General features: G+C 35.3%; 1 protein-coding gene across 2 annotated transcripts in view; it reads right to left on the minus strand.

Moving 5' to 3' along the window:
• PARG (poly(ADP-ribose) glycohydrolase) overlaps positions 1-12,785 on the minus strand; it is a 65,408-nt gene that overhangs the window by 18,274 nt on the left and 34,349 nt on the right. For both annotated transcript variants that reach the window (XM_083845314.1, XM_083845313.1), the window contains exons 10-13: positions 4,944-5,023; positions 3,121-3,181; positions 2,408-2,483; positions 925-1,072 (exon numbers count right to left, since the gene is read on the minus strand). In XM_083845314.1, coding sequence (XP_083701440.1) covers positions 925-1,072; positions 2,408-2,483; positions 3,121-3,181; positions 4,944-5,023 — 365 coding nt within the window. The remainder of the gene's footprint in view (positions 1-924; positions 1,073-2,407; positions 2,484-3,120; positions 3,182-4,943; positions 5,024-12,785) is intronic.

Genomic DNA, 12,785 nt, shown 5'->3' on the forward strand with positions numbered 1-12,785 from the left:
ATCTCTTAATAAAATATTTTTATTTACTCCAAAGAATGGGTATAAAGAAAAAATATATCAACATTTTATTATTTTGCCAGTCACAAAGTGTCTAGCTGCTATGTTACCATGTATACAACCAGGACACAGCATTACCTGAGACTCACCAGTTCTTCCCAGTAACATTATCTGTTTTGTCACCTAGTTATTTTGATGCAATGCATAATAAAACATCCCGAATTTTAAAAGAGATGTGGAACAAAAGGAACAGTATTTTCAGTGAAGCACTGAACAGACAGTGCATACAGACTCACAACAATATACTGGAGAAGCACTTAGCTTTTGATGTTACAAGTTATGAACACGACTTATAACAAGTAACATGAACACTGTTTGTAACTTAAAAAATCAACGTACTCAAGAAACATTTCCTGACTTATTATCCTTTTTAACAGATGCTAATTTTTTCTTCTACCGCTTCCTTCCGTGTTTGGTAACCAGAAGCCAGTTCCTCCTCTCAGATTGTGCTTTCAGTCCCATGGATTACATTAATGTTACAAATTCCAGACAGGAACAAAAACCACCCTGCTTTGGCACAACAGAAACATTACCTGCTAATAGCTGGTAATTGTGGCTTTTACCTATGTTGCCCAACAGTATTCCTTATCTAGGTCTAAAGATGCTAAGTCCTTAAACAAGTTTATATAAGGTTAAAAAAAGTTCTGTGACACCTTGTCTGCTCTATTTGTTTCCTTCCTTCAAAAAAAGATGTACTGGAACAGTGGCCCTACAGTCTTAAGAAGTGGGGTGAACAAGGAAGCTTATTGTTAAATGAGTACAATCTTTTTCTTTTCCTACAATATTTAAGCATACTAAACAAGTTTAAATATATTTTCTACATAGAAAACCAGAACAAGATGTGAAACATTTACTGCAAAGACTAACCTGTGATGATAAGACATTCATTGTGATCCAAGACTTCAGTGATGAGCCTCGATACAATCAATTCTGGGTTGATTAAAAAACGAATTTCTTCTTGTACTAGTCCTGCCCCAGTGACACCACCTCCAACAAAACGGTTTGCAAAATCAACCTAACAAAAATATATTCAGGAGGATTAAGAGATAAGCAAATACTATAAAATCCTTTCATTTACTGAGGTAAATAAAGTCCTGTACAAATGTCAACTCTGTTGAGATCCACTGCTATCACTTAAAAATACAAGCAGCAGGAAATGCATGCTGCTAATCAGGTTCTTTCTCATTCTTCCCTTTCCTAGTTCTGAGAAAATTCAAAATGAGACAAGTGAGATATTATACAGTAAAATAAAGTTCTGCATATCAAAGGCTCTGAATCCAATTTTTAGTTTTGAAAGGGCATGCATTAATAATAAAAAGTTTCAGTAAATGTGAAAAATGGAAACAGCAGATTACAGTATCCTTTCTGCATTTTACAGACATAGAAAAATTATTAAGTTGTCCTTTAATAAGCTTTCTGCCTTGGCTGTCCACACGGAAGCATTTTTAGCTCAGCACTGCCCTGTACCAGTTGTTCTGTACTTAGAGGAATCTCTTACGGATTGTCCTTGAAACGCACTTGGAACAAGTCATGCCATTTTGATCATCACGGTTTCTGCTTGATATAGGGAAGCTATGGACTCTAATTTTTGCTGCAATGACATGTATTTTATAAATCACATTTTTTATATAGACAACAGTTTTAAAAGCAATTGCTTTTTTCAACAAATTACTATTTATGTAAATTACCAGCCCATGTAAATTTATAATTAAGAAGCTTGCACCACTTTTTCCTGTCTCAAGAAGAACTTTTTTTTTTTAATTAATTAATTTATGGTAACAGAACTCTAGAAGACAGATTTCTTTCCTTCTGTCTTTAAGGTTATTTGAAAACTCAAGTGTGTTCCTTGCTATAGATATGGACAGGACATCTTCCTTTATCAATTTATTTCAGCTGACTGGCTCTCAGACCAAAACAGTGGTGCTGTAGCAGCAAGAAGTCTCCTGAACTCCTGACCTGGTCACTGTCTGGGGCACAACTATCATAACAAAAAAGAAAAAAAAGGGCACAAAACCACCAAAACCCTCGGCAGCTCATCAAAATTCCAGCCTGAAACTTTTATCTTGTCAATCTTTGATCTCAGTTTGAACCAAAGGACCTGAAGCTGTCCAGGGCTTGTGATTTTCTGTCAGCTAGTTCTGTAACAGGTACATCTACCAAACTCAGTGAGCTAGGGAATACTGATAGCACTAAGTCTGCTGGAATGGAATTCATCTTGATGTTTTATTTATATGCATAACACTTTGTCACTTAAATCAATTGAGGATAAACAAATACTTTTAAACTGACAGACTGTAAAAATATGACAAAAACATGAGATAAAGCCACATTTACTGGTATATGCACTTACCTGTAGCATACCTTGTCCATTGCCTTCAATAGTGCCCTCATAGGTGACATGCAATCTAGACAGCTTTTTCTGAGATCTATCATTGAGGCAAAAAACATTGCACAGAAAAGATGATTACAGAATCCCCAAACAGACATCCATTTAAGAGAAAACCCATCCAAAACCTAGCTTTTTACACACCTATGTGTAAGGTGGTTAAAAAATCCGAAGGATTTAGGAAAATGCATTTGCCTTTCTGAAACAATTTATTAAGGCTTAATAACGCAGTCAACAGATCAGTTTCTCCACCATTTCCTTACAAAGCCCTAAATGTGAAATTTCATTTCCACATTTTTCACACAAGTCTGTACCACGTTAACTTGCTAACCAGGAAGAAAGCTGCAAGCATAGCTTTTTAATTCATTGTATTTCCTGTCATTTCTGGCATCAAGTCAGCTCTCATTTTTTCTCCTCTCAAGCAACAAACAAAAGATATTACTGTTTTAAAAAAATCTCTTAAGACTCGTTTGCTCCACAGGCAAACAGATATACTCAGGAACTCCGGGCACACAAACTGTTTGTGTCCATTCACCCACTTCTTTCTGTACTTCTCTCCATAGCAAGCCAAACCAAACGTTTTCCAGATCACTTGCAGGTCTGAATCAATTCAACATTAATGGGATTCAGGTTAATCACTAAGCAAATTCTTATATTTAACAAGACGTTTGACTTACCTTTCCCAGTCTGGAAACTCTTGGAGACTTTGCCTTGTAAACGTCACCAATCCAGTAGGTTCTACAGGCAAACAAACCCCAGGGGAAAAAAAGTATTAACTGCTAGGCCTTTTAGATTATTTTAATTACAACAAACATAATTCCTGACAGAAACAGAAGAAGTTAACTTTCCTCAAAAGCATGTATGGGTTTGAGAAGAACAAAAAAAAAAAAGAGTTGCTTGCTCTAAAAACAAACAGCTTCCAATAAATGAATGCTTCTCTACAAGGGAATACTGTTATCAGTGGCAATATACATATATTTTTTTCCAAATTAAGCATTCACCTGTTGACAAAATCTTCAGTTTACATAGTCTCTACTGTATTCCTTTACAAGGAATTCAATTACCATTTGCAATAAAAAAAGTTGTAAAATTATTACAGTCATTTATAGAGCTAAGTTACTTTTGTCTTACTAATTCCTTGCAAAACAAACAAACCAAGAAATTGGGTCTTTTAAAAGTGTAATACAAACTTTTAATTCAAGAAAACAACATGCGAGAATGTCATTAAGTAGTTTGAAGTTATAACATTAAGAAATGCAATACAGTAGTTTTCATAAAGCATGCTCCCAACAGATTTCTGATGCACAGAGGGCCAGGGACAGCTGCAAAAAAATTTAAAACACTACTACTCAACTACTAAGAAAAAGCCAGTACACTACAGCCCTTCTCACTTACACACATAGATCACAACTTACATTTTACCCCAGAGATTTATTTCTATTGACACTGCTGAAAGTTTGTTAGCTGAAACAGGAGGTAGCATTTAATTAGTTGTGAATGAAAACGATGAACTGAAGATGGACTGAACCAAGTAAAGGGATTTTTAAAAGAGCTTGCAGCTGTTTTCCTATTTAGAACAAACCCTTCTGAGAGAATATGAAGCTAATAGTGAAACACTGACACAAAAAGAGAAAGTTCTATAAAAATACTATAAGATATTGCTGCAGATGCAGTATATGCAACTGCAGTAAAATCCCTTTCTCCTAAAAATGTAATATATAAGATCTGATACAGTTCATACTCTGATAAATATATTTTTGAGAGTTTACGCAGGCATTCAAATTAATGGCAACAAAAGAATATCTGACCATGCACACTAAGGAAAGTACCATGCTAATTTCTAGAAGAGTTGAAGACATCTCACTTCTTGATACCATTTGCTTTATTTTAAGCTGGGAAAAGTTCACAGCAGCTTTGTTTTGGAAGAACAGAAGGGAAAAACCTGAAGTATCAACGCCAGCAAGGAAAAATCACTTAGAATTACAAATGTCATAGTCAGAGGACTAAATGGGCATACTGCAGAAAATCTGGAAACTGATCCAGAATCTTTAAGCAAGAGATAGTACCTGTAATTTTAATGATCATATATGTTAAGTTCCTTCTGCTTTCTCACTCTGGTATGGTGCACCAAGTATTTGCATATATTATACACACACACAAAATATATGTGTTTATGGATACAGAACTACACATTTGATATATAGCTTATATATAAATGTGTGTGAAAATATCTGTATTTGTATACAGATATTTTAGACATACATAAACACACTCCTCAGAAAAAAAAGGAACACAGAATAAGCTCCACGCAAAAAATGAAATTGCATGTCTCATCTATATGGGATAAATTGACACTAAGAAGAATATCAGTGCACTCGGTGTGCTGGCTTTTGTTAGACATTTCCATCATAATGCCACATAGCCATTTCTAAATTGAATGGGATTAAATTCTTCATGTATCTGCTTCATAGCTCAAAAAAAAAAATACAACAAGAATTACTTTTTTCTGTGACTCTTCTAAAATAGCAGAAAAGCGTCTTAAGTTTCTCAGGCTTCCTTGGTGACCGTCCTTCAAACAACCTGGAAAACAGACATAAAAGCAATTTGATTAGATTTCAGGGAAACACACGTAGCCTAATTACTATGCAGTATGTAAAAACGGAAAAGCAGTTTGCCCTCCTTAAAGTCAACCACTTCAGTGTTATATGACTAAGCCACAGAGGGGCTGTCCAGGCAGTTCTTTCCACAAAGTATTTACTCACAAGGCTGCTACACTGTGCCTCCATTGCCATGATCCTGAACAGAAACCATGCCCTTCATACCACTCGTTATTCAGATAACAGGCTTGAAATCTACACAAATACTGAGATTATGCATTTCCCACAGCTACTTGGAAAGTACGTTTATGCGCTTACATATGTAGTACACTTTAAAGGCAGACAGTCAAAAATATACACCTTCACAAAAGCACATTCTTCAAAGTAGCGCCGTTTCGTAGGTTCATTCACTAGATAAGTTTCTGATGAAGATGATAATGAAATATCTATCTTATATTGATTTTGTAGTATCAAAAAATATAATTTCAATATTAATGTCCAAGAAAGCTACTAGTTTTATTTGCAGCAGACTGTCTTGAATTGAAATCAGTGACCCGGAGTGAAAACAAGCACATTGAGTATTCCTGGATCCAAATGCCTTACCCTACTTACAGCTCAGTGAGTTGCGGAGGATAATATAATGCAACTATATTGCTTTAAAGAGCTGCATCATACCAGCAGCATTTCTAAAGAAATGAATCCTCCCCCTGCAGAAACAGCTTTATCCACTGAGCTACTACTGGCATTCTCAAACTCATCTGTAAAAAACGAAGCATTAAAAAGAAGCATCCAGTTTTTAGCCATTAAGTGAATGTATGCTTTTAAGGTAAAATGAAATATTTTTACAGCATCATCCATCTTCCAGCAACTTGAACAGGCATTACTTAATTTCACTTCCAATAAAGTGACAAGGCATTGTTATTGGCAAAACATAATGGAATTTATCTGGAAGGAAGAATAGTGTGGACTTCAAAAATAATATCCTTTGAACAGGAAGGTCACTAAAAGATGTCTGATACAGTGAAAGCCCTGAGGATGTAAGATGCAACAGCCCCCATCCCCTCCAAACAAACAAAACAACACAAAAACCACAGCAGTGAGGAAAGCAATGACACAACATTACTCATTTCTTTCCATGCATTGGAATGATAATCTGCCAGGTAAATTTAGCTTTTAGTGATAAAGCGAAATAGATTTTTTTTTTCAGTATTTAAAAACTCTTATGGGATATGCATGCTGAAGACACAAATTTTATCCAAAATCTATTTTAAGTTACAGAAGCTAATTTTAGGTTGTCACAGTCAAAGGACTAAATAGGCATACTACAGGAAATCTGAAAACTGACCCAGAATCTGTAAGCAAGACGTAGTACCTGTAATTTTAATAAATTTAATAAAGGTTGAAAAGGTCTTATAAAAACCTCAGTCTTGGAACAACCGATTAGGACTTTAAGAAGGCAAACTTCATATGTGTATGTCCTACTTTAAAATGGGCCCATCTGTAAGTTCTAGCATGGCGTTGTGCTTGCTCAACTAATAAGGGGCTCCATAAAAGAGAGTTAAGTCTTTGCACACTTAAGTCTTGCCTAAATGCCTAAGTTATCTCTGACTTTTTATCTGGAAGTCTTACTTGGTATGAATCCTTTAAACTGGTTAGTTTATATATTAGCCTAATCATGCCTTCACTTTTTTTTTTTTGCCTCAACTTCAACTTGAAATCTTGCTTATGTTGCACATTCTCAGTAGCGAGTTCTTCATGTCACAAAGGCAATACATGATTCAGCATAACTAGCACACTATGCTAAAAGTCCAGAGCTGAAAAAACTATGCTTGGAATAAGGCAGATCAAGCTAAAAGGGAACAACAAAAAGGCAGATGAACTTGGTTTCATCCATTACAATTACTCACCAAAATGTAGTCACCGTGTCAGTAGGGAATTTCGACCAAATAGACATTTTTTAAATCTGAAGTGGTCAGCAATGGCCTGTCTTTTCTCTTGTTAAATGTTGTGATAAATACTTTTTCCTTTCTCTCCTGGGATTAAAGCTAGAGTAATGCTGATTTCTTCTGAAATCTCATTTACAGCAGATAAATTCCCAAAACACATTCTATAATTACAACAATAAGAGAGATCTGTATTTCTGTCCTGCCCTGTAACACTGGGTAAAATTGTTAAAGATTGTTAAAGTCACTGTGGCAACACGTAGACTATTTCCCAGCTAACAGTCAGACACCTACTTCAATTTTTTGAAGAGAAATCTTCTACACGAGAAAGAAAACACCAAAAACAGTAAGACCAGCTACTGGGAATATGCAAAAAAAGTGCTCAAAAAAAAACTTGCAACAACCATCAATAAACATGCAGTAAAGTTTTAAAGGCAATAGTTTGCACTGTTCCAATATTTATTATTGCAAAAACAGGTGCTTTTGTTTTATAATAATGTTTTCCTAAAATCTTAGGGTGGAAGAAGTATTTTAGAAGTATAATCAATGTTCTGCTTTCTGAAGCCTCACTGATGGCAAATTCAGAATTGTCTTATTTTCAACCAACATTTCCACCTTAGAAAGGCAGAAGCAAAAAAAAAAAAAAAAAAAGGCAGAGCTCTGAAGAACCTGCTTGTAAGTGCCTTGAAGAGCACCTCACATGGGGCTGGTGCATTGGAAACTGTTTGCAAACAGTTCTCTAACCAAAACCTAACTTGTTCTGTAATGCTGAAAACACCATGTTGTCTTTCAAGAAACACAGATGCAAAAGTGTCAAATACGCAAATGGAAGAAATGCATTCTCTCATGGCATTTTACACATCTAAAGGATCTTGGCAAGTGGTCAATCTGAAAGGTACTTCTAAGGGTACATTTCCAATGATGCAATATCAACATGATTTAATAACATGAAGAGCTACTCAAAAGCGTCCTTGACATGCAAATAGTTTACTGGGGAAAAGCTGAAACTGTTTACATAAATGGTTTCACAATGCATTGCTTCTGATTAAGGTGTAATTAAAAATATAGCAGCATACTCGTAAATTTTAATTTCCAAGGAGCTAAACTGATCCCTTGATGTTACACCACGAACTGCTCCGTGATTTCCCAAGTAGAAAGAACCATTACAATCTTGTGATTTAGGCTGCTAGTTAACATTAATTTCCTATCAGTATTTCCATTTCCAGCCTGTATCTTCCCACCCCCAGGCTGCATTTTTTTTTTGAACACTCCTTGTCAAAGAGTACACAGGTGTTTCTAACACTGAAATTGGAACCAATCCTAAGACTCAGAAAACTGTCCACACAGTAACAACGTGCAAAAATTTGCAGTATGGATTATACTTCAAAGCATTGTGTAAACTTCCCATTCATAAATCCATGACATTTCATATGTGCTGCTTGCAAAAAGTATGGATGCACAAATTTATAGTTATGGTCCCCACAATTAACCACCTGAGCTTTTTCGTCAACTACAACAGGCACTAAAAAGTACCTTCTTACAGGAAGAAAAAATTTTTGTACCATTCATAAAAAACATTTTTAAAACAACAGTTATTTCAACTTGATCTCATCTTTTTTAATTTCTATTTTTGTATATGTTTCATAAAATACAGACAATGCTACTACAGTAATATATGTCTAGAAAAAAATAAGCATATATTAGAGGTATGTGCTCAAAAACTTTTTTTCTCTTGAGGTGCATGATCAAAAAAGTTTGGAGACCACTGCACCAGACAGTTTTAAAAACTTAAATGGCAGTTGCACAATTTAAGATAAGGAAATCTGAACAAATTAAGAATTGGAATTCTTACATACAACGTAAAATATAAACCCTTACTAGAAAGTCCTGCTGCTATTGAAAATAGTTTAAGAACTAAAAATAAAGCTTTTCGGAGTAGCAAAATTTCAATTCATGTATTTTGGACTTCATAGTAATCAAAAGCAGGATAATCCAGATAAGAAACCTGCCCAGAGACAAAAGGCAGACAAAATAACTCGCTCTGTGAGAGCACAAAAGGAGAAGTCACTATTTAGACCTCACACTTCCTGACAGGAAAATACAGCACAACCTTAAGTGAGTCAAGTACAGCAACATCAGTTCTATTTTTCTGGTGGCTAGTGGACGTCTTCCCCATTTAATAACCCAAACCCCAGCTTTCTGAATTAAAACAGCCTTCTATTTCTGTCTATACAGAAAGCAATTTAGAGGTTTTGAATTCCCTTGGCATCAAGAAAGAGAAAAACAATATATTCAATGATTCAACCTCACAGGCAATTTCTTATTTACTGTTGTGTCATAGGTATAAACTGTCATCATCTCAAAGTTATCTAAGAGCATCATACCATTCAACACCGTTTTGTTTAATTAGAACTCCATCTTTAGATTAAATATTATTTAAGATTTGTATAAGCATACAGAAATTAAGCAATGTGACTTTGTTAGTCATCTAGAGGCTAAAACCATCTTTCCTTCTCACATACAACCAGACTCCTGCTCTGTACTTTTCATTTTGTGCTTTCATTTATTTTGGAAAGCAACTTGGAGCATTTTAAGTTGCTCCTAAGAAAAAGCTTTGGTGACTTAGCAGTCTAAGAAACAGCACGCTGATATATGACTGATGGAATGATAAAAACGCTAACCCCAAGTACTCAACACCAAGAAACAGCAGGGTAAAATGTTTTACAGTGAACATCTAAACCAAAAAGCTTTACCACAGCATGGTAAAACTAAGTTCTGAAGTAAATGACTGTATTTACTAAGGTATCAAAGTAGTACTCAGAGTACTGTTGCAGTCACCAGAGCAAAGTAATTACTAGACTTGTTAGGAACGGTGTTCTTCTAAGCCATCTATTTAAAGATCATTTCATCATCCACCACACACAAGTTGACTTTAACTTTTCCCAGGAAATGATGCTCCACTGAAATCTACGCTAATTAGTACATAGACCTAAGGCAGGTGTAACAGGACCAGTGCCTATAGACAAAGAAAACCTAGAATCACTTTTCCGAGGAGCAATGCATCTCTCAGTCCAAACCAAGTTCTCTCAAAGTCGCTAGATAATTTATTCCCCAGAGAACCCTCATTAGTGTTGCAAAATTGATGTTGTTTATGAAGAGACAATTGCATTACTGGTAAACTAGATTTCAATTCTCCTGTATAAACGTACTATACAGTTTGCCCATTTCCTTTCATATATTATACATTCCATAAAAGACATATATCTTAACTACTGTTGTTTGTTTTTTTCCTCCCCTCATTTCCAATCACTTGAAATTACTTTAAAAGCTTGTTTGATAAAGATGAAGAAATTCAGTCCTAGTAGAATGCTGGTTGTTTCAGACCAGAGCATCTCACTAAGGTATGTGCTAAAAGATCCACCAGGTTTCTGTTACTAGACACACTATTTTTAATTGTACTACAGCCTCACTTGCTTTGACAGAAACTATTACAGATGCCTCATATCTCCAGTTTAATTACAGTAATTTTTTGAAAAAAGAAAATAGACAAGTTATTGCAACTTGACACTACAGCTAAGAATGGTTCTTCAACAAACCAGTTTCCATTTCAGTCATCTAGAAAACTGATTCGAGATTGCAGGTTTTTTTTTTTCTTTATACTTTTCTATTACATATAATCAGACTTAATAGTTTTCCAAAATTACCAAATACTATAGCGTTAAGATACAGGGGGAAGAAAAAACTCCCCAGAGCAAAGTCTTATATGACACTGGACTGTATCAGGTTTCAGTATCTTTTCAAAAATAAATGCAAGAAAGCATTGTTCTTTCTTAACTTTGATGTATTTCAAGAAGGAAAATGCTTTATGAAAATTCTACATTAAAACACGAACTATCCACAAGGAAGATTCATTATGAGTATTACCAGAAGAAACTACTTTAAAATGTGAGCATCATCATAATCTGAGATATGATCTCAGAAGAGTCAATACAACTCATCCTTTACATTCAAACAGCACGCACCTTTTATGGGAAATTTATCAGTATGAGGGATAAAAACGAAAAATATAATTATTCTTTTTGTGATTGAGTATTTTTGCATAAAACTGGCCAATCAATTTCCATTTTATATATTATAAAAGCATTTTTTTTAAATTGAACTTTTAAATTTTGGTTTGATGTTTGAACGTTTGAATGGAAGCAATGCTTTCTGCTATTTTGTATGATCTAATTATTTGGCCACTGAACAGATGTCATTCCATCTACTAAAATTCATAACCATTCAAGCTCTCAAAGTTAAACTGCGAATGCCATTTTATTAACTACAATTTTAATGAATTATGTCATTAATGACTTAAGAACTGTAAGAGGCTGATCCTTGCCAAGTCCTAAAGGGAATAATTTAATTAAATTACAGAGTATTTCATTATACGAGTGACTTTGACTCTGTAGCATGATGAACAATCAAACTAGACAGTGTCACAACATACCATTAAGCCAAGTGCTTCAGTGTCAAATGAGGAACGCTCACTCTCTCCTCCCTTCATCCAGCAACACAGACAGGAGAGGAGAGGAGAAGCACAGATGATTTCTGTTAATACTAACACACAAAATGGCCTTCCTTCCAATCACTTGCCGCTATTAGCGCATGCACCAGCATTCAAGCCACATGCCATCCTCCCTGCAGTAACAGTGCCAAGCACCAGTACACCAGAAAGCACTAAACAAAGGAGGAAAAAATGTATTCTTAATATCTTATATGCACTGAGCATCCGTCGTTTTGTCAGATTCACGTCTTGATTGGGGGTGGAGAGTGGATATCACAGTATCCTACTTAACACCACACAGAAACCTACAGCAGGGCAAAGACTGCAAGGGAGGAGGGAACGTGACAGCACTTAAAACACAGAAAACATAACTACGTTATAGTGGATAAACAGGTACTGATGTTTAAGTCTGCATAAAGTGAATTGATATATGATTGCTGTTTAAAACTGTAAAAGAAACACCTTACACACTTCTGTTTCTAACTTAAGGCACAAGTTTTATTTTTTCAGTCTCAGAGTTGAAGGAAGGAGTGGAAGGAAACCTTTTGTATCAACACAAAGTAAATGCATAGAGGAATTAAGGAACACAACATTCGCTAAAGAAAATTCTCAAATGCTAGTATGCACTTAGTAATTTTGCTTCATTAGGGAATCATGACAGATTTTTTTTTTTCACACCCAAGAACGCAATAATTCATTCATAGTCATGCAGCAGAAATTATGCCGAGGAAAGAACTAAGTCTGGAAAAAACTGCAGGTTCACAATACTGTGGGGAGAAAGGGCTGCTGTGTAGAACTATTTGCTATGCCCATCCCTAAACAGAGCAGAGCAATAGCCTACAAAGCCTTTAAATAAAAACACCAGAAAAAAAGTCACAAAAATCTTAATTTCAGCCATTACTTGCTGCCTTTTGAACACATCCAGCTTCTCACGAAAGGCTTTCCTGTAAAACCTGAGGATACAGACTGCAGCAGAACAAACCTTGTCATCCTGTAAGCCTGAAAAAATAGCTGAAAAAATGACATTTTGTCTTTCCTGCTCCTAAAGAACTAACTTTTCAGGGTGAGAAAATGCAGGATTGGCAGGAGGAAAAGAAGAAATGGGATACTGCCCATCCTCCTCCCCTTCATTTTAGATTTCAACGAAGTCCAGTTACATACAGTAGCATGATAGAAAACAGTGCAATTTCTTGTAGTATTCTCTACATCACTCACTTCAATCTCCTGCTTTAATCCCGTCAGTCCCCCTCTCACTG

Source organism: Anser anser (genome assembly GCF_964211835.1).
Source record: "Anser anser genome assembly, chromosome: 7".
NCBI lineage: Eukaryota > Metazoa > Chordata > Aves > Anseriformes > Anatidae > Anser > Anser anser.